The 24,874-nt window shown below is 40.7% G+C and overlaps 3 protein-coding genes across 3 annotated transcripts in view; 1 reads left to right on the top strand and 2 right to left on the bottom strand.

Moving 5' to 3' along the window:
- WWC2 (WW and C2 domain containing 2) overlaps nt 1-839 on the top strand; it is a gene marked incomplete at its 5' end in the record, with an annotated part of 96,160 nt that extends 95,321 nt beyond the window's left edge. The window contains one exon of the mRNA XM_084285446.1: nt 261-839. Within this exon, the coding sequence (XP_084141572.1) occupies nt 261-327 (67 nt within the window). The 3' untranslated portion in view covers nt 328-839. The remainder of the gene's footprint in view (nt 1-260) is intronic.
- A 2,869-nt stretch (nt 840-3,708) lies between these two features.
- Nucleotides 3,709-4,356, bottom strand: LOC311209001 (claudin-22-like; the record flags this gene model as incomplete). The annotated part of the gene is made up of 1 exon (XM_084286051.1): nt 3,709-4,356. One exon carries the CDS (start codon nt 4,354-4,356, stop codon nt 3,709-3,711), a length of 648 nt encoding a protein of 215 aa, XP_084142177.1.
- A 1,216-nt stretch (nt 4,357-5,572) lies between these two features.
- LOC311208903 (putative claudin-24) lies at nt 5,573-6,226 on the bottom strand (the record flags this gene model as incomplete). The annotated part of the gene is made up of 1 exon (XM_084285936.1): nt 5,573-6,226. The coding sequence occupies one exon, from the start codon at nt 6,224-6,226 to the stop codon at nt 5,573-5,575; it is 654 nt and encodes a 217-aa protein (XP_084142062.1).
- Between the last annotated feature and the right edge of the window lie 18,648 nt (nt 6,227-24,874).

Genomic DNA, 24,874 nt, shown 5'->3' with positions numbered 1-24,874 from the left:
TTTGTCTTGTCATTGCAGTTATTACTGAAACATTGACTTTTTCTTGTTCAATATTGGAGCTGCTTTTTACATAAATCTGCCTAAGAAAGGAATTACAAGAATATATTCTGGCGAATGCAATTGTAAATAAATTCACTGTGTATTTTCCCAAGCCTGTATTTTAAAGAACTACGCTGTGACATTAGCAACTCTAGAGTAGATGACATTAGAGTCATGCCATAAATGGTGAAATAACAACTTGTTTTTGTTTCTAATTTCAGGGAGAAGATAGCATATTTCACAAGAGCAAAGATCAGTATACCAGCCCTTCCAGCTGATGATGTGTAATTATGCATTTTCATTGAAGTGTTTTCCCACTTGCTCATCTCTTTTTTAGATGAACTTTTTAGTTCTAGTGACCTGCTTTTAAAAGATCTTCTATTTTACATTCACTATTGATATGTTTATTTGTAAAATACAGTGAATTGAATTGTATGCCTGAAAAAGACAAAAAAAAACAACCAGAAAACCAAAGTAGATTAATTTTGGTATACTGATGCTGATTTTGTACAGTTTGTATGTAATGCATGTGTGTTTTTATTTTGTAAAGATGGAACAAAGGAACAAAGGCAGTACTAAGCATGTATCCTGTTGAACCGCACTGTGTTGAAAAATATTACGTTCAACAGAAGATTGTTTATCTTTTCACTATTTTCATGTGAGCAGACTGTGAAGATGGCTGTTTTGCCATGCAATATTTTTGTATAAGAGTGTGACTTTCATAGTTTGAAGTTAACTACAACTGTAAACTCCTTTCCAAAACATCAAGGCTGCCTCACAACAGCTGCTAATTAGATTCATCACCCATATTGGAATTTTGTTTCTGAAAACAAATATCTTCTGTTTTTGTTTTTAATACTTTACAGGAAGAAACAGAGCCCAGAGTTTAGTTTTGTGAATGTACAGTACTTTAACCTGCACTAAAAGGTTTCTTGCATCTGCTGGAGAGTGAGGAAAGACAAAGCAGACAAGTAACCCTAAAAACTTATTATGAGACTACCAAAAGGGCAGCTGCTTTCTGAACTGGAAGATGAATCAGATTTGTAATACCAGCATTGAAATCAGAATAGTTGTAGCCACTGTACACTTAGTGAGGGTTTCCTCAATATGAATCTTTTGTCTTTAAGGCTCTTATTGCTGACTAGGAGAATATAGCAATGTTCACTAGGCTTACAAATACATGGAGATTATTTTTTTTTTAGAGTATTTGTACCAACAGAAAAATCTAGTCAGATTGCTGTTGGTAAAGTAAACCCTTTCTGATCTGAAAAGATCCTAACTAGAAGGCTTTGCCTATTTTGATACAGAACATTGTTAAAAATACACAATTGACCCTGTATGCAGTTGAGCATGCACAGGTTTAATAACTAGATATGAAGAACATATTTCAAATTTGTTTTATATGGAGAAGCCTCCTAGGAAGAAACATCAACTTGTATTCATTCTGTTAGAAGTCCAGAACATCGGATGTTTACACAGCCCTGTCTGGGTAAAAGCAGTTGGGGTTTTACCTTGTTTGGACTGCACAAGTAGACAGACAGCGTAGACAGAATTATTTCGTTTTCTACTTAGTATGTTGCACTCACATGTATTTAATGCAGTGGCTGAGGTTTTCTTCCCCAAGCAACAAGCCGCATATGCATGGTCGTAATCTTTCAAAAAGGCTGTAATTGGTGAGAAAATGGAAGTGCCTATAACCACAATATAGTAGCAGCTGTCTGAAGTTCAAAGTGACAATTCTGTCGTGAGAGGTCTGTATAAGCCTCACCCAAGGGTTTTCTTATGCACAAATGCATCAGTTCACTTCAATGTATAGCAAAACATGCTATTTTGGGCATTATGACTGGTTGAACATCCTTTATGAATGCCCCATTTGTTTTTTGTTTCTTGGGTTTGAGATAACATTCATATTCGAAAGGTCAATTTTAAAAAACAAGTCTGGAATTATTTAATGTAGAGGTGAAATGAAGGTTGGCAGTTTCAACTTCTCAATTTGATTATATAAGATGTTTGTAGAATAATGTTTAGAGGTATACTTTATGATTTTTCTTTTATTTATTTACAGTCTTATTTATGTTCTGTTTAATATAGTTCAGTTCTGGCCATAAAAATAAGGATGCTGTTGTGAAAAGTATTTAGAGCTGCCTAAATTCTTGCCAGCTTAGCTGTTTTTTCTCACACATTGAATAATTTTCAAAAAAGTATTATCTGATTTGTAAGCACGGGGTAAGGCCAAAATGTAAGTACTGCTGGCTTTAGCTTGCAAAACTCATTTAAAAATGAGAGACTTATTGCTCCTCCCTTTCCACATTGGTAAGGCTGAACATATTTATAGGCAGCTTTTAACAGTTCTGTTTGTTTTGTTTTTAACTAATTCAAATTATGCACACTCAAAACACTCAATAGAATAACCTAAAATAATACATACAAATAACCCCCATCAGTTTAAAATTATAAATATTACTCCAAGTAGAACTTACTCTGCACAGCAGGGTATAACAAGTGTAATTAGTTCTGTTTCCAGGTACCAATATCATGCAGTTGCATATATCAAAATCTAAATATTACTGGTACAAGAATATTTAGCCAAATGAGCAAAGGTAAGCAGAAATTGTAATAGAACAAATCATTTTTTAAAAAAAAAACTATTGCTATGTTTATACTGTATTAAATATCAAATGCTCAGGACTGAACTAAATATTTAATCAGGTTATATTCTGAATGTGTTTCTGTTCTAATTTTGTCTGTAAGAGTATGCAAATACATCACATAGATTAACTTGTCTCTGCACTTTCCATGTGTTTCAGTGATTGGAAAATACTTTTTTTTAAACAAAGCTCTTTTCCAGACCAGTGTTTTATTTCTTTTATTGCTGTTCTATGTCTTCATATGCTCTTTGCAGAAACAGATGGCTGCTACAGATTTGTCAATGTAAAATCACCGCAATTTATAGAAAGTTCACATCAATCACTGACAAGTCTTAGGATAAGTTATAAAGAAAATTATTCATACACTTAAGTTAGTTCTTTACGTTCATTAAATAAGAACTTCAGTAGCGATGAGCACAGTCAACTCTCCACCAGGCAGCATTATTCAAAACTGCTGGCTTACCAGAGATCGTGCGTGTGTGCTGGAATATATTCGATCGTCCATGTGCACACACACACGGTCTGGATGGAGAATCTTGTACTACATGACATTGAGAACATTTAGTTTATGCTGGTGTAAATGAATATAAATCCATGGAATTTCATTTAAGGTTATACCTTGTATTATATTTCTGTATTGTGTGTTGAACTAGCACTACAAACTGTTTCAGAACTTGAGTATTTTTTGTAAGAAAGACATTCTTTAAAGCAGCCCCACAACATCAGTACAGCTTCTGCTATGTAAAATATGGTCAAGTCTCCATGCATACCTAGAGATCCAAGATTTTATACTCATTTATCATTTAAAAACACACACACAAACACTGCAATTGATCAGATTTTAGAGAAAAAACAACAGGGACTTGGATCTGCAGAGCTCATCCATTAGTGTAATTAAAGGAACTACACAATAAGAAACAATCCCTGCCCTCAGTCTTGTAAACAATAGCCTGTCCGTTCAGCAGCCTTCCCTTACTGTAATGCAAGAGTAAGAAATCTGAAAGCCCAGCATCTACCCTTTTCAATGTCCTCTATTTCCAGTTTCCACATACTGATGGGTGTCTTGCATATCTGCCATTGTATGCTGTTCTGGTAATTGATGCTCAGATGACAAGACGACCGTGGAGAGGAGTAGGGAGCCTCCTAGAATTACAAAAAATCCCCCAAACCAGCCACTGAACAGTGCATCCCCTATTTCCCATCTGGGTACAATCTCCGGGATCTGTTCATCCCCAAATTCCTGGATTATATTATGGGCAACACAAGAAACAAGGACTAGGACCAGAACTCCAGCTATCCACATGAGTATTCCTCCAAGAAGTAACAGCTGTTTCTTTAGCTTCTGCTCTGTGCCCTCCATCATTAGGCAGTCCAAACCAAGACTAGAGATCACAAGGCTCAGAAAGCTTGGTCCATTTGATGAAGATACTAAAGTCCTGGAAGTCCTGAATTCTAGAGGCAAAGCTAGGAAAGAATCAGTCTGTGTTCCTCCTACATCTCGGACTATACACGTTTGCCAGAGTCCCATAGTCCAAAGCTCCAGTTCGTTTAAGTCTAAGTTGAGATCTTTCCAGTCTGGTAAATAGTTACAGGTACCGGTTAAAATCCATACTAGTGTAGACAACAGCAATCCAACTAACTGCAGCCTATGTCTGTGGACTAAGTTCATTTTTAGCAGTTGTAGAAGTACTGAACTGCTTGCTTTTGCAGACAATACATACTGAACATTGACAAAAGTTAAAACAATGCTTTGTAAAGCATGAAGTACTCCTCCCCCTCCAGCTTTATGTTATGTGCAGCGTTTGGGGGATTGGGAAGCACTGTGGTAAACCAGTAATTGAAGGGTGTGACCACAGCTAGGCTCATCTTTCATTAGTTTGCATTTAAGTTAATTTTTTTTAATTCTATACTTTGCTGTGCATCGATTTGCTAGAGCATTACAGCAGTTCTGTTAATTTTGGCATTTCATAGTTTGTTTTTAAATTAAACTAAGAACCACAGATACAAGGTATTTTAATACCACATTGATATATTCCCACTTAAGCGAGGCTGTCTGCTTTGAGGCCAGTTAAATATCATTTGCTTCAAGTTAACAGCTACACATTGAGAGCAACATGTTGCTGTAGGTGAGCAGATACCAAGAAGCCTTTGACAGAGCACATAAAACCTCAGTGCACTATTTTCTGACACAGGCAGGTATTTTGAAAGCTGTGTATCTCAGCCTCTTTTTGGTGCATAAGGGATGCAGATCTTAAAATTGAGTTATTCTATGTGCTAGATTGGGTAAACAACTTCTTGGGTATGAAGCACCCACACCGTAATACCCCATGCACAAAAAGACATCCACAACTCTTGGTAGCACGCCAGAAATCTACAGTTTTCTTAGCACAGCGATTTGCTAGTACACTGAAAAACAGTTTGAGGCAATGAATTCACGTAGACTGTTTGGGATGAGGAAAAAAACACTCGAGCTCATATATCACTGCATTAGGCAAGTGGAAAATTGCGACAGGGAATCAAGCTTTGCGGCTCAGTTAATTGGGTTCGTATGAAAAGGAAGCATACGTATTTTGGTTAAAAGCCAAGATGTAACAGAACATGCATATTCATCTTGAGGATTTTACAGTGCAGTTGAGAAAATAAAAGCACCTTTTCTACACAGTCTATGAAAAACTTCAGCGTTCCCCTGTAAAACAATATTCTAAATAGTTCTACAGGTGAGAAATTACACCACTTCCAAATCCCAGTTATGAAGAAAACATGAAAGTTTAGGAATCAGCTAAGTAACAAAGAGTCCTTTGAATTACTACGGAACAAGCTTCTGGCTTGCACTAGAGTTTGGAAAAGATAGAGCAGTTTTTCTGTACTACTTAAAACTCCTGGTTTTAAGGCCTGGTTTCAGTTTCCAAGTGTTGACACTGATCTTGCTGTTCTGCTACTGCGTAATGGCCTGAAGATGGATGGACTTCAGTTGAACAGATTGTGCAATTAAGTAGGGATCCTCCTAATATCAGGCAAAATCCAGCAAGCCAGCCAACAAATAACGCTTCCCCCAAATCCCACCTGGGAACAATATCTGGTATATTCTCATCCCAAAATTCCTGGACTGTGGAGTGGGCAACCCAAGAAACTGGGACAATAGCCATAATCCCCGATATCCAGAAGAGCATTCCTCCAAACTGCAACAGCCGTTTCTTTTGATCCTGTTGTCTTTCACCAAGTTTCAAACAGTCCAACCCAAATCCTGAGAGCAAGAGGCCCACAAGCCCCAATCCATTAGAGAAAAACATCAAAATCCTAGAAAACCTGAGTTCTGGAGGCAAAGCTAAGAAAGAATCAAAGTCCTTGCATTGCATTCCCCCTTCTTCCTGGACAACACAAGCTTGCCAGAGTCCCATGGTCCAGATCTCCAGTTCATTCAGTTCCAAGTTCAGGTTTTTCCACTGGGGTAAGTAGGTAGTGAGGCAGGACAGGACCCATCCCAACAGAGATAACAACATGCCACCCGATTGCATCACTGGCCGATAGGCCAAGGCCATTGTAAGAGCGCAGTCCTTGAGGTGCGAGGAGGAAGGGGAGGAAGGTCTCCCCAGGCGCTCTGTAACAACTGCTGCCGTCAGCCGTGGTGGACGCTATGATGATTTTAGTTCTCTGCTGCCCCGAATATAAGCCTTTGCTGTTAACCCCTTGTGAGCTCTCAAGCACTTTTTTGTTCTTCACGAATATAATGTTTCACATAAAGGACGAAGGACTTCGCTAAACCATGAGTTAGGCTTTCTGATAAGGATTTGATCTGTTACCTTCCAATTTGCTTGGTAAAATTATATCCCAATGCCTGATGATTACAAGCCTGAGGATGAACAAAGAAGGCTCTATGACCCCTCACCCTAAAACACAACGGAAATCTTTGTGCTTCAATACGGATTAATTAGATTTTAAGTGGTGATAAAAAGTCAGCTCTGTGTGCAACAGGACTTCATTGTAATGGCTAAATTTGAGATTTCAGGGATGTAAATCAAGGCCTTGCAAAGAAAGGTAGACTGTTTGCCTATAATCTTTATTCTTAGACTTCCTCAACATACATAACGGCTTATCTTCCACTGCCGTTTTATGTCCCCAGCACTGTAAAAGACGCTTTGTAAAAGATCCTTACGTTTCACATTTTCTACATTCACTTCTTTTAAAATGGGCTTTGTTTTGACCGACTCTTGAGGGGAAAAGGAGACGGCTATGGTCAAAGTACCGTAGAGAATGAAATCCTAGCCATCCCGCCCCATAATGAACTCAGGCAGATCATCAGACGGGGTAAGTTGTACCCGCCCCAGGACCTCAGCAGCACCACGGTAGCAGCTTACACCAGCCCAGTGTCCCCTTTCCTACAGCCCATGTCCCAGATGGCACAGAGCATCCGCTAGTGTCTAACAGCTTTTGGCACTCAGAGCTCCGAGGGCCGGGGGATGTCTAGTACCTTTCTGATCAAAGCAAAATGCCACTATGACATTACCTCGTTAGGAACCCCTGCTTTTTCCTGCTGTCACGTTAGCTGTACTGCTGCTTGCCTGCTGGGTCAGCAGGGAGAACACTTGTCTGTTATTGCCACCCACAGGCAGCAGCACAGCCTGTATGGGAGAAAGCTGAGCAGAGCAAACATGCACGCATGTACAACCCTGAGGTTCTCTCCAGCCTCCCTTGGCTTCATTTGCTGGATGTGATACAGAACCATGTCTGACAAATCCGTGTATTTTCTTTTGCAGTTGTTCAAAATGGGTTACTGGGTGATGGAAGAGCATGGCACTGCTTCTGAAGGTCTCCAAAACTTCCTAACCCTCGTGTTTTTACTGCCACAAGTTTTAAAGAGCCAACACAAAGAAAGATGATCTGTTTCCCCTGTGCTTGCGTGCCAACCCAGGCAAACAACTTACACCTGGTCAAAAAATTACCACGTACAAGAGCAGGGTATCACCAAGGATATTACTGACAACACTGGGAACAAACTGATGCAAGCAAGGCTCTAACTTTGGCCACCCGCTAGGCATGAGAAATAAAAATTCATTCAGACTCCAGATTGTGCTTTCAGATTTGGCAGTGTTGTTTCTCTCCCCTTTCTGTTTTCAGAGCAGGGAAACTAGTTCTGGAAATCATCCTAACATTCAATGAGAAACTCCATAATGTCATTTGAATAATTTTTCAGATAAACAGCTACACTTCAGGAGTGCTTCTGCTCATTCAGGGGCTACATGCTTATTTGACTTTTAAATCATGGTCACTGCCAGACTATTACCAGCAGCCAGTTGCACTTCCCTTATCTACGAACCTTTCACATTTCCTTCCCTGCTGCTAATTCCAACAATCACTGCAGTGTGGAAGCACAAGATCAGGCACGTGAAGGCCATTCATTCTGCTAACGCTGACCATAGCAGCAGCGGTATGCCAGCCTTCAAACTGTAGCAGTCAGAAGCACTGAGACCGCAGCATCAGTAAGAGCTGCCAATTCCATTCTGCAGCTTTTTGTTAACCGCACAGTACCTCGGGGCAAGCAAAAGCTTCCTTATACTATCCTGTGCAAGATTATAAAAGAATCGCTGTTTTTCCAGCGGAAGAAAAAATAGCTAAGATTTGCCTTGTTACCAGGATAGTAACAAGGTCTGAAATGCCTTCACTCGGAACTTACCTATCTTAGGAAAATCTCAGCAAGCCCATGAAGAAACAAAAGGGCTTCTAGCTGAACCTAGATTAGGTGAAATCTCAGGTTGGTAACTGTCTTAGTCCTATCTCCCTTGTGATCCTTCTACACTTTTCCTCCCCACCATTACTTCTTTCTTTCTCTTGCATCTAAAAATGTCTTACTCTTGGAAAAAAATTATTTTGGTCAACTTGTGCGTACACAGAAGGAGCTACTGCTGACCCTAGGGGTTAGAACCGGGCGACACACAGCAGCCACAAGACACGCACCACGTGGGGCTCTGCCCCAGCTGTGCTCAGCAACGACATGAAGCAGATGCTGACAGCCGCATGGCCCAAAGCACCACAGGCTGCACCAGCCCTTTCATCTCAAGGTGTTTCAGTGGAGATGGCCACTGCCCCCCGAGCCAGCCAGGCAGGGTCGCTGCCCCTGAGGGATTCCCACAGCTGAGGCCATGGGGCCGCACACTGGTAAGCTGCTCCAGGACAAGCCCCTTCTGCTTCCCCTGCCAGCCCCTGCAGCAAGGATGGTGTTTGTCTAGCTGTCAGTGAACAGCATGCTTTCAGGTGGGAAGGGAGAGGTTGCATTTAGAAGGGCTTCTGATCACTTGGTCTTGGAGCACCTTTTTCTGTAGGCTTGCAATAAAGCCCAATGTATGCAGCATTCAGAAGTACCATCCTACAGGATCTTTTGTAGCTGAAATAACGTCAGCGTGAAGAACCGAGGCAGCAGGCTCAGCATAGCATCACACCCTCCCAAAGGCCGGCACTTGCCACAGACACCCACATGGGTACATTTCACATGGGCTGCGGTTGCCATTTGAGTGTTTCAGCAGCCAGTTCTGTGAGACACGAAGCTTTCGTAGCTCTCATTACAGTTGATGCCCATCAACATAAAGCACGGGGCACAACTGGGTTCCTACAATTTCTGTAACGCTGTTTTAAGTGCTGGAAATCACACCATTCATTCTCATCACCTCCAAGCATCATTTGCAAGGTAGACTAGACTAGATTTTGGCTAGATTAAAGCAGAATGAGGACGATCAGCATGTATATTGCTTTATGCAGGTGAGTGCATTACACTCTTTTCACCCCACAAACCCTTTCAGGCTGAAGACAAGGATTCTGAATGACATTGCAAATACATATCTCCTTTGCAAGCTTTAGCACTACCTTAACTCTTCTGGGAACCTCACGGCCAGAGACTACACTTGTACACTAGGTACACTGATACTTTACCCCCTGCAAGGAGCGTTGGAGAATTGTTGCCTGTACACAGCTCTGCAGCCCACACAGTTAACCAAAGTTTTCTGTTCAGCATAAGCAGAAAGAAATAGCAGGTGCAGCACTTTGGGAGCAGATTAGAAATTGAATCCCACAAAAGCAGTCAGCTCATTGTAAAAGACTGACTCTTTCCTACACTTTCAGTTCCTACGTAAGACATAAGCATGTTCATATTGAGGGTTTGTTTATTCTCCTCCAGCAGTCCAGAAGCGTGCTCATCTATGAAGTGAAAGCGTCTCCAGTAGCATTCCCCAGACACTGCCATAATTTTTGCTAATTCTGAAGACTGCACTGAAGATAGGGAACTGAGTTCCCTAAATATTTTCCATGGCTCATTTAAATATCCAGTATTTTCATGAATCATTTATGGGTGTCTCTTATCTTTGGATTTCCATCTTATAAATGCATATGCAAAAGATGGAAATACGAGCCAGTGTGTAGATTTTTCTATAACTAAATCTTATATAAGCCAGCAAAAGACAGCTACTGTCAGAAGCTGGCATGGTGGTGCCTTCAGCATCTTGTTACAAGTGAGTTAGTTCATTCAGCTTGGCAGTCTTTCGCCTTCCACCTTCCTGCTTGAACTGCAAGTTTTGGGAGTTAGTATTTGCTTACCCAGCTAAGCTCCCACTTGGTGATGCTGGAGCATCTTTTGGTTTTGGTGCCCTTCAGGGAAGCAAACAATCAAGCAAAGAGCACAAGTCATGCTGCCAGCCAGATTGCCTTACTCCAGGCTGCATTTAAGTGAACTTTGACATCAGGGCCAAAAATAATTATTTGTATTGGTGGATCTGAAAATTTCAGGGGGCTTCACAGAGCACCACAGTAGAAAAGGAAAGCGACTTCTCCCTGAAAAATTAACTATGTGCTTTCACTTTTATAGTGATAGCAGGAATATTATAGCCTTCTAATGAAGTGAAACAGACTGATCTGAATGTTATGTATTACTGAAGTTGTTACTATTCTTCTTTTGTTTGATTTCTTCCTTGTCTCCCCCACTGAAATTAACACTACCAAGTTAGATACACCCTCAGCCAGATAATCCAGCATATGAACAGCATTAGTTGCTACATACACATCTGATCCACAACAGCAATACTTCATTTTGAACACTTAGAAGCTGTCACAAAAGCACTGAAGAGAGGCAGCAGGGAGGGGGTTATGCCAGTGATGCAGATAATGAGCATTTCCATTTCAGAAGGGGAAGAGAGGCTATGCTTTGAAGCACAGAGTTAGCTCATGGTGTCGTTACACTTTGATAAAATATCTAACTCAATATTTAGAGGTGATGACTTGAGACTACAGTACTTCTTTCTGTATTACATCTAAAGAGAGCTTCCCTCAGTGAGTGCTTGGATGCTGCTAGAGCAAACAAGCCATGACACACACCGCCAAATATTTTGTGGAGAAGTTACAGCAGAAGAGGACAGGTCAATAGAGGCAAAGCAAATTATCACAAAGGCCTTATCACCTCTTCTGATCCTTGACACGGGCAGAGAGCGTACCCTAGCAATCAGCGTGCAGCTGCTGGGGATGGTTTCACAGCACTGCTGCACCAGGGCTGGCACACAGAGCGCGAGGCAGAGCTGGGGCGAGGGCAGCAGGCTCAGCACGCATGTGCCCCCCTTAGCATCTTCAGGAGAGGCAGTAAGGAGCCGCAGAGCCTTTGGACAAAGGGCCTCCCTCCTCAAATAGGCATATTCTCAGCTATTCGATATTGCAAGGGCTGCCCAACCCTGCATATCTTTCCTCTTCAAACACCGGATATAATTCATTAAGCAGCTTAAACAAGAGCGTATCATATAAGCAACAGAAATGTACTCCTAGAAGTGAAAAGCCTTGCTAAAAACTGCACTTTTGCAAGATTAATCAAAATCTTGGAATAAGATGTCCTGTAGGATTAACAGCAGTTGGACAAGATCTAGAAGGGAAAGGAACTAAAAGGGTTAAGCACAGCGAGGTGAAACTGCCTCTCTCTGCTTTAGGAACTTACTCAAAAGATTGAAATGAGAGAGGGTGGATTTGCCGTCATTATACTGGAAGAATAAAGAATGCTTTAAGGCTCAGTACTTCAACCTTTGCAGGAACTTTTCCATCACCATCCCAATCCAGACTTCAAAGTGAGGGCTGACTGGGTAAGGAAATTAGCCTTATCCTTCAGGGAACTAGTTCTGGTACACTGTTAATACAGGAGATTACTGTAAGTATGAAAACTCAGGTCACTTGCAGTGATTGGAATGTGATTTTCTTGAATGACAGAAGTCTAAGAAATTAATTTCTGAGCTGTGAAACGTACAGGCTTATCATTATCCATCTCTTATTACGAGACTCTGGTTTAAGTGTTACACACATGTATTTCTACAGCGCTCTTCATTTGACACCTGCAAACAATTTTTATAATAAGTTTTCCCTCTTTCCTTAAGACTTGTTTCATATTTTCAGTAAACTTATGAGAAATTCGTAGCACCGAGTTGAACCTGCACTGGGAATTGTTACTGCATGACAACAGGGATTTCAAAGATAATATAGACTTGTTAACCATAAATTAGAAGATTGCACATATCTTATAACATTGAGCTAGCCAGGGTGTGAAATGAGACATGAGAATGTCTGACAAGTGAAGGAGGCGAGGGACACCTGTGGCGTTTTGTTCATCTGCCATAATTGGGACGTGGGGAGAAAGAGAGAGAGAGGAAGCTAAACAAATTCTGTAGCAGTTTGATTTTTTTTTTTGTCCCCATTAGATTCTACTGGCTAAACAGTTTAAGTGTTGTACCTCTTAAGGTGCTGGGAGCTACGAGATGCAGAAAGGGAAGGTCTTTCCTAGCAAGTGACTGTTCTCTCTAGTGCTACAGAGCTTTTTGCTACAAAAAGAAGTTTTTCTTCCCCCACAAATGAAATCTTAGCAAGTTTATACTTGAAAGAGTTTGTGACATCACATCATTAACAAACTAAACCACTAATATTTATCAGTATTATTTAAAACCTATTCATCCACCTCTTACTGTCATCTTCTGTAACATTCGTTCCCACACCTTCCCTCTGCTTCCTCTCACCTTCCATCCATTACACACAAAAAAAGCCCAAAGCCCTCTGTGTATTCATTCAACTCCCTTCAGGAGGGCAGTGAGAACTCTCTATTTGACCCTTTTCTACAGGGCCAAATGGGCTCCCTGAGGAAGAAATGGGTGCAGGGGGAGAAGAAGCAACAACAGTTTCCTCCCTTCACTTTCCCCTGGCCCTCCCACTGTTCGCTGCCACTCAGCAGCATCCTCTGATGTCAAATACTGCCCGCAGCGGTGAGAAGGATGATGTGGAGAATCCACTAACACATCCAACGCACCACGTACTGCAAAATGCTGTACAGCTGAGACAGGCGTCCTGATTACATCTGCATCAGGAGATTGAGGTAATGCCTGGCTCTGTCCAGTAGCAACCCAGAGAGAGGCAACTGCTGAAGACTTCTAATCTTAGACCTCAGCAACAGTTACATGATGATTATTTTCCTTTTACCTAACTGATGATCACTACATATTGGAAATAATCCTGCAAAAGTGCTAAGTATCTTCTGCGGAGTACCACACACTTTCTAAACACTACTTGCACAGAGGTGAGCGCTACCTCTGTACCATAGGTTTAAACACTTAAACAGAGAATGCTTTACCACAAATGAAAGGCAGCAAAGAGGCTTAGGTTCTGACTGCAAGAAAACGATTGTGGAAATGATTGCAGTTCATATATTTCCCAACATAAAGACAAGCTGTGTTCACTTGAGCAGACATCTGCTTTGAATTCTTTTTCATTGGTCACACAGAAGAATTGACTTTTTCTCTTTCATAGTACACAGCACGTGATCCTGATAAAGTGACTAATCTGCAATGTACTCAAATCCTTGTATTATTTTGTAAAAATAAATAAATAAATAAATAAATAATCCAGCAACTGCATGTGTTAAAGAAATATATAAAGTGCACATGTGCACATCACTGAGCTTAGTATTAGTAAACGTAGCTGTGCAAATATATTCAAGTGAACACAAGGCTATAGGACACCAGGCCAAGCCAAAGGTCTATCTGGCTCAGCAGCAGATAACCAGGAAGGAATAAAAGACAAGAATGTGATAAGGATAGATTGGTACTGTCTTCTTCCTACAGTGTAAAGATTTCCCAAACTTGGACTTCAAGTATACATCTTTAAAAACCTTTGATGGATCTTTCCCCAGTGAATTTGCCTGAGAAAGTACACATTTACCACATCCAGAGCATCTTACAACTTCCACAGTTTAGTTTTGCCTTGTATCATGTTTTCCCCTTTAATTGTAAACTCGCTGCTAGATCGTTTTATTTGCTAGCACCTCATTCTTTTGACTGCTTGTTCACAATGCTTCCTAACATAACTCATTACCTCAGAACAATTCATTTGTTTTCATACTTAATACTTCTTTAACATCCTTACACAGAGGTCTTCTCTATGCCGAGGAGTCCTACCTATTAAATCGTCACCTCAAAATAGATGAGAGTGGCGATCTCTTGTGGTGAACCCACCTGCCTACTGTCATGAGCTCAATAAAGCACACACACTGCCAGCTACCACACTGTAAGAGAATTCATCTGGGAAAGTAGACCTCTCTTCTTTCACACCACTATTATTACCATTGTCAGAGTTATTTTTCTGTTGACCGTACACTTCAGGACAGAAACCTGTTTCTTGTTGAAACGTCTCCTGAAGATGGGAATATTGTGAACAGCACTGTGCTGGTATAGTTGTGAGCTGGTGACACCATTTTGAGAAAACAACTCCTCCAGCCCAATAAATAAAAATGGAAAAGAATTAATCCTCTCAACAGTATTCTGCTTAAAAACTAGTATCTTTCATCATAAGATATCATCTAAAAGTGGTGGGATTTTTTTTTGTTTTTGTTTTTAAATAGGAAGGGTACACTCCCAAGTGGATGTACAAATGAATTTCCTGTAATATTCTGCCAGATGCACAGATGGCATGAGATTAGGAAAGAGCTCCTGGCACCAAATGCATGATGATTTTCATAAAGTGTAGGTTCAATGGTTGGGAGTAATGCATCTGTATTCATGTGAAAACCCTTTATGCTACATCATATTATCATGCTTTCTCTTTACCTAATTATCACTTCTCTGCAGGACAATGATCACAGATTTTGCTGCTGTATTGCTAGAGAGAAAAATGGGGCATTACATCCCTCAAGGAGTGCAAGTTCTCTACCTGACCTGTGTCTGCAAGAACCACAGCTCACATGAAGACCGCTGACAGCAGGGTGTAGAAATGTGCTTAACCTGTGGAGTTTCCCCAGAAAGGTGGGATAAAGTTACCTATTGTTTTCAGATAAGTTGACAGAATCATTACAAGTCATTTTTGCCCATCTTCTTACAAGACAAAGTACAGCAAGCCTAGACTAACAGACACGTATTTAGCTTATCTTTAAAAGCCTCCAATGACAGAAAAAAAAAAAAATCCAGCATTCTTAACCAATTCTAATGAAGCCCTGGAATACAGATCATGTCTCCTAAGGCCATTGTTCTTGTCCTCCCCTTTTGTTCTTCTTTCTTAAGCAATGTCACAGAGGTGGACATTGTCTGCCACCTTGCATACAACATTCCTGATGGCACAGTCCCTAAACAAAAGTAGTTTTTCTTGTTGTTGACACCATCATAAAAATCTGAGTCAGTTTATGATTTACTACAATTTTTAATTCTGGTACGAAGTTCGTGCTCCTCGCAGTGCACACACACTTGGTCTTCTACTGATGTAAAAGACAAGGACCTTTCCCAGCTCCCAGCACAGCCATGGACGAAGATGGGGGCTGAGAAGCATCCCCCTTCCCCTACTCCCTGCTAGGCAGGGCGGAGAGCATGCAGGTATCCCTCCATGAAACTCCGACACAGAAACCTGTCTCCCACCTCCGCACACAGTTTGCTTTCAGAAACGTTTGATCGCAGAGCTCCCTGCTGGACTCTTAGCACATCTCCACAAACGCAAGACAAAAGCAGCCTATTTCATATTTCTGCTAGGAGTCAAAAAATGAAACTACCACCAAACTGTGAAAGGCTGGAAGTGAGGTGGCTTGAGAAAAGGAAAGGGAAAGGATATAGCTTGGGAGCACCTTGTTAAAAATTGGAAGCGCAGTTCCTAAATACCAAGTCCACCTGAGGTGTAGTATGTATCAGAAAATAATGCAAGTCGGTTTACAGCTTTGGCACTTTCTCCCTCTTAATTATGGAACTCCTGGATTATTTTCCAGGGCACAGAAGACATTAGCATGCACAGATCATCTCACTGGTACCACACTGAACATTTACCTTCCTTGCCTTCAAAGCACGTGCCACAAAGCCTACCAATTAAACTGGCTTCTCAGACTTGTACAGGAAAACACAGCTCAGTCTCCAGACCTGAGGGAACCCAAACTGCAAAGCCAGTGATCCTCATGGATCTGAGGAAGCCAGCTGTGACCAAAGCAGGAGTCCCATACACAGCAGCAGTGCTGTACTACCATGCTGAGCCCCCAGCACAACAGCATCTTCTCACCTGCTGGTGGCTGTGGAGCTACATTATTTGTGTGAGGCCAGGCGAAGTGGATCAGGGAAAAATTTAGGAACTCTCCTGGCAAAAAGATAACGAAAACCCTGTCTCCTTTGTCTTTTATACAATTTAGCTTTTTGTATCAGAGCACAGTAGGAGTGAAAATATGCTGTTGGGGCCTAGCAAACAACCTAAACAACCAATAACAGATGAAAAGACCTTGCAGCGTGATGGAAGGAAGACGCTCAAGTTTCAGTAGAAGGATCTGCAGTGTCAAGTACTGCAGCACAGTCTGGGACTGCCACAATCCCCACTGCCAGCTGGAACAGGAATTAAGGGCAGAAATGAATGATTCTTGCAAATGAAACATGAGCTACAGATGTATAATTTGGGAGTTTCCAACAGCTCAGGGAAGAAGCAGTAGTTGATAGAAAGCTGAGAGCTGCACAAGAGATGCCTACTAACATTCGAGCAGTAAAGGCAAGAAAGATTTACAGTCAGCTGGGGAAACTGGGACAAGAAGCTTTCTTTGATAGCATGCCTCACAGAAACGCTGCAAACTAAAGCAGATCTTTGAAATGCTACATGTGTATATTCAGTATTAGATAATGATTACAGAATATTTGACCCTGCACTGCCACGAGCACCTGATATATGTATAAAAAACTAATTTATAAAGACATTGCTAGGGCCCTGAAGGCAAAAGGGAAAATAATTCAGATCATAAAGCAAAGAAACTCCATTGTTAGGATTTGTATGAGAAGCTGTCAAGGAGGTGGGTTGATGCAGGATTCAAAAGGCAGTTTTATATCTAACTACATTGTGAACCATCTTTGACTACCTTGCTTTGCTTTTAAATGAGGGGGCAGGGGAATCAGTCTTTTAGGAGAGCTCCAACTGAAAACATACTAACAGCCCCAAACAATAAGAAAAATCTTCTGTTGCCCAGAGTCTCATAAATCTCGCCAAATCCACACAAGTAAACACAGATCATGGGCACTGCGTGGCAGGCCCCAAAGTGCTGCTTAGCTCAAATGCTATTTCTGTCAGTGACCAGCAACAGAAGCTAGGGAACAGCCGAAAACTGGGACAAGCAGATAGCACAGCTTCCTCAACATATTTACCAGCCTCCACCTAAAGGCAGGTCAGGGCCTTCCCAAGTCTCGAGGCAGTGTCTTTGCATTCAAAGCTCTTCGCTGACTGTTCTTTCATCGTTTCGCCCAAGCACTTACTGAAATCTTGCTCAGCTTCAGAAAACCTGATCTTGGGCCAAAGTTAGAGAAAACTCTCGCCAGTGAAGCAATGTTCCCTTCACACACACACACACACACACCTTTTTCAAAGTCAGTACTGAAATCAGTTGTTTTTCTTGCCTATTCCCTTTTGAGGGAGTACAATACAATAGACAAGATACAATAGAAAGGGTTTCCAGTTCAGATATCCTAGCATGCCTTTGCAAGCCTTTAGAAAAATAGCCAGATCACAAAAATATATATTAAATAAGTGTCCACACAAATTAAACGTTTAAACATATAACAGTTATGTATTCCTTCTGGTATTTCATTTAAAAAATAGTGCCAAGCTGTTCCAAGTTTCATTTTCTGTGAATCAAAGCTTATGCTTTACTTTCAGAAATTGAATGCTGTTCCCAGTAGCCTCATCTCATCCATCCTTAAAGCGTAACACTCACAGTGCAAACCATTTCTTGGGGTTCTGCAAGAACTGAGTAGTGCTTTACTCCCTGTCTTTGTTACGTGCAAACTAAACACTAATCTCCTCCAGGCACAAACCAGACTTACTGGCTCTATGGAAGTGACAAGGACCTCAAAGGTAGCATAAAGCTATTCTACAACAGTGATCCCAGTGTTAATGCATTGAAACAAGCAGACAAATCCCAATAAAGCATTAACACGTACAGCTAACACAAGTGGCCATGAGAAGACCTGAACTCTAAGTTTGATTTCCATACAAACTGTATGGCAGACAAATGATGGCAGTTCAGTTTTATAACCAAGTCTGGATTCACTGCAGCTCTCCAGGTAGCCTAAGCAAAGCAGTACCCAAAACAAGGAATAGCATGCAGAACAAGGAAGAGGACCATAGGCTGGAAGTCAGACTCTGGTCTTTTTCTAAACTCATTATGGACTTATTTTTAAGAAGCAATTTACAGACATTTCCTGTAAGTACTTTGTTCTCTCTCACCTGTAAAATGGGATTCAGAGCAGACAAAACCATGGGTTCTTAATGGCCACCTCAGATGTGCAAAGAGATCCTATGTAAGATACTTGTACATAAAGCAATCTAATCTTGCATAATTATTAGGCAAGTCATCTCACTTTCAAAAGGAAAAAAAAAAAGGCTATAGTGGATTTTAGTGCACAGCACATTTAGGAATAAGTCTAGAAGTGTTAGTATTCTGATAAAGAAAGTGGTCCTAAGGGTTGATGCATCTTATGACTGTAGGAGAAGTGACGGTAGAAGAGAATTCTTTGATGTTTTATTTAAAAGTTGTGCTCAATAATTCAATAAAGAGTTCCATTATAAATCAGAAAAGAGTAAGAACGTGTCATGAGTACAATCCAGTAATGAATAAAAAACAAACATAAGGATAGCAAGTATCTGTAATTTAGGAAGCATATAGCTTGCTATTTAACCCTACTGAATTAAGTCACCTGGGGTGGAAATCAGCACGGAGTCTTGGATCTGAAAAGTGACCCTACTGTAACGCTCTCATCCTGTGAGATTGAATAGATGAAAATTACACAGCAGCTCCAGTGTTTTTACTAACAGACATGCACTGCTCTAGCTTTTTGATCAACCATTGACACCAGATTTTTTTTCATGCTTCCAGGTGAGGCAAACATAAAAAAGGAAAAGTAAGACTGATGGTATGTGTTTTGTTTCTTAGATCTTTCCCTCTTATCCCAGAACAAGTACTGTCAGGTCAGTTAGATACCCCAGTGCCTACTACTTAATCAAAACTCTGTTATGCACAAATCCAGAAGAATTTAATCCCAAGAATAAGATTTACCTTTTCTTCTGAGAAAGATAGGAAGCCTCAGTGCTCCTGAGTATGTGGAACAAGAGGATTAAAATTCCAGAATTTCTGGTGGACTTGGCTTCATGGACACCTCATTTCCCCCTTCAAGGTGCCTTTATTTAGTCTCAGATGCAAAAGGCTGAAAATGCTAATTTCTTATGTTCCCATAACCCCAACTCAACTTGCCATTCTGTATTTTCTAGCAAGTAGTACAAAATTATTTCATATAACCTCACAAGCATCTGCTGGCAGCAAGGAGGCCAAACCAAATTAGGAAACACATTTCCATGAAGAGTCTTCCATCAAAACACAGCAAATATGGAAATTTCCAACAACTCAGCATGTTGCTACATCGCCATTTGCCCATAAATTCCAATAATACACAGCTCAGGGATCCCATTAGCATCCTAGAGAGTGAATAATGAGCGAGCTATAAATCTCAAGGCCTATAATCACAGTCAGGGCTACCTATCCCCAATCTTTGAATCCAAAAATATATTTTGTTAATTGCATTAGCTATTTTTTATGTTATTTTGTGCCAAAATAAGCAATTCTAAACTGAGTGACACCTTTTATCAACTTCAGCTGTAACTCTGTCATCTATCACCACTTTCTACCTGGACGTCTTGTTTACAGAAGGAAAAAAACTCAGCTTCAGGTTCTGTTATTAGCAACAAACTCGCAACCAGATGTGGAAGGCCAAGTACCTTGTCTCTTCTTCCTTGCCAGAAGTAATACTTCCACCTGTTGGTATTCCTGCCTTACCTCCTCCCCAAGTCCTTCAATAACTATTATATTACAGATGGTCCTGATAGCCCCCTCAGAACACACCACAATTTGCCCAAGATACTCCTCAGCACGAATTGATTTTCTATATATTTTAATACATTTCCACCTTTCTTCTTGACTCAGGCATCTCTGAGGCACCCAAGTCAATATCAGTGACTTGACCCAAGTGACTATCAACCCAAGCCCGTATTTAGCAGGACGTGACAGCGGTAACATTTTTGATTAAAGCAGGATCTTGTTTCCTTGCTGTCTCCTGCTGCTTTATATTCCTAATATGAAGGCAAATGCCACTAGTTTGATATGCCTTCAGGTGAAGAATAGCAGCCTTCATTTCATTACACTAACAGGATTGTAGAAAAAAAAAAATCAATTTAAAGAAAATCCATGATCTCTAAGAGATTATTTAGGAACAAGATCTGAGATTGATATAAACCTTCCTTATGCTATGGTGTCAGGCATAACTGGAAAGACAGAAAAAATGGGAAACTTAAACCTGAGGAACGAAACATGAGTGAAGCAGAACTAAACCTTCTCCCCTTAAGCCTCTACATTCTATTTCTCTTTCTTAGTTTTGGAAAGCTGTAGCAGAGCTCTGTTCTTTTAAGGACATTACATAAGCATTCAAATGTAAAAATTTTCAGATTCTAGCAAGTCTTCAACCTGAGGCATGGGTTTACATATGGCAAGTACAGCAAATTCTAATTTCCATTGCCATATTATTTACATTTTTAAAAGTCAAACCTGACAGTCATCAAAATTATGTTAGGAGCTCAGTGCTAAAAAGGTGCATGTTGTACAAGGTTGTGGTGGCATTTTAAAAATTACTTTATCTGTGCAACAGAGGATTTTTTTATGCTTATGCTGCTATTGTGTCTAAGTATCCAATTTCTAGAAGGCCAGAATCATTTACTGTAACATAAACTAGCCCCGACTTGCTAGATTTACCTCTATTTAAGTAAAATTTGTTCTTTTAAACAAATCACATAAGAAGTTATTCACATATACAATGTTTTCTGTTGTTCCATATACTAATACCTTTTAAGACAAATACAATTTTGAAACAAGTAAAATATAAAAGTTTATTACTACCTGACCACAGGTTTGCAGAAAGGGATGAACAACAGTTCCAGACAGTTTCCCCATGGATAAATTCCCTCTCCACTTAAACGTGAGACATTTAAGGGGGTTATTTCCAGATGGTTTACGTGTATTCATAAAGCAAACCACTTGGTTACATACCTCACAGAAAGTTACAACAGACTATTGATTAACATTATACTTAACTCTTACGTTACTTCTCTTGTGTTATGACCTGAGCTGACAAGTGTTTTCAAAGATTGAGTTTTCAATTAAATGCAGCTTGAGTTCTTCAGCCTCCAAGAGACGTGCTGCAAAACATCCTTATTACACAGCTTACAAACATTTTAACACTACTGCAATAATGTACTACAACTTGATTGTTATTGCTCTAACATAAGAAACAGCATATGGTTCCTGTCAGACTATTCTGTTTATTTCATTCTTACAGCTGTTGTGGAAGCAAATAGAAATTTTAGGTAGACCTCTCCAAACCTTAATTGGTTTCTGTATGCATAGCTATTTATGCTAAAAGCTTTCATTTAAACAAATACCTTAGTGCAGTTAGCGCAACGCAAAAGCAATTGAGAGTCATTCGCCATTTGTTTCTCTGTTCATTATACAACTACTCTGATCCTAGGCACAAATGGAGCAGTGCTGGGAGACATGCTATGACAGCGTACAAAATGCCAGTGCCTGGTCCTGAAGGACTTTCAGTCAAAAAATAAATAAAATTAAAACTTTCAGTAACAGTTACCCTGCAGGTCTGATGAAAAGGGCCACATCTAAGTAATATTATTGCAGAAGTTCACTGAGACTCTGACCAATGCAAAATAAAACTAGATGCTGTACTAAGTAACAACACTTGCCTCAACTTTCTTTCTCTGCTCTTAATCAGGGCCCCCATCCTTCCCAGGAGCACAGCCAATAATCAGATGGGAAGCCTGGGGCTAGATAAAAAAAGAATTCATTCTCCTCAGCTTTATGACAGCTTTCAAGCAGACAGTTGTTTGAAACTGCTTTCAATTTTGGAACATTAGAAATGGCCCCAGCAAAGACAGATCTGTGAGTTAGGCACAGAAGACTGCCAGCAGCAAGAAACAAGTTGTCAATGAAATTTACTACCTCCCCATCTGATGGAAGCTAACATGTCTTTGCAGACGGTAACAAATGCATGAAAATATGCTTTAGTCCAACAAAAAGTTTATTTTGTCACATCTGGAAAGAATATAGCGTTGTCCCTTTCCCAACCTGCAAACAGAGGAAGCAGCCTCCTAGTACAGGTAGACCAAATTCATGCCTGAAGTACCAGCTTCTGGAGTCCTTGAATTGCATCCAAATCTGAGCTTCCAGTTTTCTGTCATCAAATACATCAGTGCAGGCCTGAATCTGCAGAAAGCCTAATTCAATTGCTCTGGCAAACACAACTCACTTCTTGACTGTGCATGGGTTGTAACCTCACAACTCACTGCTAGACACACACAGCTCGCATGCCCCTCAAACCCCAGCTGTACAAACACAGTGGGCTCACCCCGAAGAGTTGCTGTACAGCCTGTATATCATGCTCATCTACCATAAAGCCTACTTGCTATTGTTCCTAGCAGTGCTCTGAGGGAACATCTGGAAACACAGCAGGGACTCAGTGCTTGGTATATAACCAAGTTTTTAGGACAGGACAGCCTGATGAATTTGAGCATGTCCAGCAAGGATTCTGGGTGCTCTTGTTGTCTGCACGTGTCTAGCCAGCACGTAAATCCTATGAGCACACAACGTGTGCCACCGAGACAGTAATATTCACAGCCAAGAAGAATAAGTGTGCCTCACGTTTCTATTAGTATGGTATTATCTTGCTGTAAATATTAACTTTGCTGTAGTTTAGAACTCTAACTGTAAATTAATGGAAAGCTGATGGGAACATAAGGAGACTATGCTCTTAATGATCTTAATAGTACCTTTCAGCACGCCAATGGGAATTATGGGGAGATGCATTTTGAGATATTATTTCTAGTGCCATTAGAGCCTTAAGACACACAGATAAAAGCGTAAGATGACATCAATATACTTAAGGAGGATTTTAGTGACTTTTTTAATAACTTCTTAATCACAAAAGTGCTTCTAATGCAATTGTTTCCAGCATGTAATTCAAACTGAAAGTTAATGTTTAACAGGAATAGATGTAATGAAACAGTTTTAGAAGGATTTCTTGTTAGAATATCTGTTTCTCCAATTAGCAGAAGCTAATGTTTTAATATTGAACACTGTCACTGCAGAAGATGAAAGCTCTGAATGTTTCAAAGATAAGCAACACTGCTTCTTTCAGCCCATTTTGCGACAGAAACTAACCACTTTCTGATACATGCCACTTAAAAATGCTGAGGGTGACAAGAGATAAATCTCACACGTTATTAGGAGAGCAGCAGCTCAGAACATTTTTACACTGAGACAAAAATATGTATGAGAGAGACTATTCTGGTTTTGCAAAACAGACATCTATCCCAATCATTCTCTAAATGAGCTAAATGCTTCCACTTGAAGCAAAGAAACTTCTCAATGGAAACAGGACAAGCTACTAGAGCTCTGCTGGATCATGTACATGTTCAAAATGGTAGCTCCTGAGCTGACCTAGGGACATTCCTCAAGTTAGCCCTGTCCTATGGAAGAGTTCTACAACAAGATCCAGCTCTTACCACCACACAGTGTAATGTAAGTCGGCAAGACGTGTTCTGGGTCACCATCAGAGAACCCTACTGATACTAGAAGGCCTCAGGTAATGTACAGATTTCCTCACAATTTCAGTATAAATACAATTAACTGGATTAAGAAATAAAATCTTGCACCATTTGGGTCTCTTTCTGAGGGGTGAAACTAGTTGGAATTCTACAGGAAAAAAAAAAAAAAAAAAAAAACAAGCTTCCTTGCTCACATTGACCGATGGGGTATACATGTATACCACCAGCCCTTTGAAGTCCCCCATTCCAGATTCAGGCAGGCCTCCAGAGCACGCAGGCTCTACAGTGAAGCACCCCAGCAATAACAACCAGCTTTGCAACCATGCTGCCTGTAACCTCTCTAGAAAGCAGTTTCAAGAGCCTCCATCACAGCCATTATAGGGAAGAAAGAAATCCATAAGCACTCATGCAATATACCTGCCTATCACCAGCCATTCACATGAAGGAACAGACAGGACGCTATTTATGAAAACCAGGAAACAACTGGAAAAGCACTGTCTCAGAAATAGAAATACCAAAGTTATGAAGCACCAACTGCCCTGCTGTAGGCACACACAGATCTTGCTACATCTTTCTTCAGGGAGGGAAAAGGTTAATTTACAGAAAAGTCCACAGAAAGCCTCAGCCAAGGAACCACTCCACACTTGCCTTTGTTCAGGCTAATCTCTATCTGCAAACAGCAACTTTCCACAGCAGTGCTGCCATACAAATCCTGCTGGGCTGTGCGAGGGAAGCCCCGGTCAGGAGCTAGCATGAGCACCACAAAAAACAGAGCCTCCTTCCCAGAGCTAAGCAAGGCCTTGCTGCAGCACTTCGCGCTCTGGAGTGTGACCTCCTCAGCTCTCGCATCCCCTGCTAAAGCCCACCGCAGAGCAAGTAGGTCTCAACTTCTCACAGCACAATTCTCTGCACAACCCCTCCCTCACCCCAGCCTTCCAGCTTTCAAACCACAGGCTATAAACAGCAGTTTCTGCTCTTACCTGGCTTCCTCCAGCTTTGTTTCTCCTTCAGATCGCTGTTCACAAAGATCTTGT

Source organism: Netta rufina (assembly GCF_964035555.1).
Source record: "Netta rufina genome assembly, chromosome: 4".
In the NCBI taxonomy this organism is placed as follows: domain Eukaryota; kingdom Metazoa; phylum Chordata; class Aves; order Anseriformes; family Anatidae; genus Netta; species Netta rufina.
The sequence above is the reverse complement of the archived record's forward strand: the minus strand, read 5'-3'. Positions and strand labels throughout refer to the sequence as shown.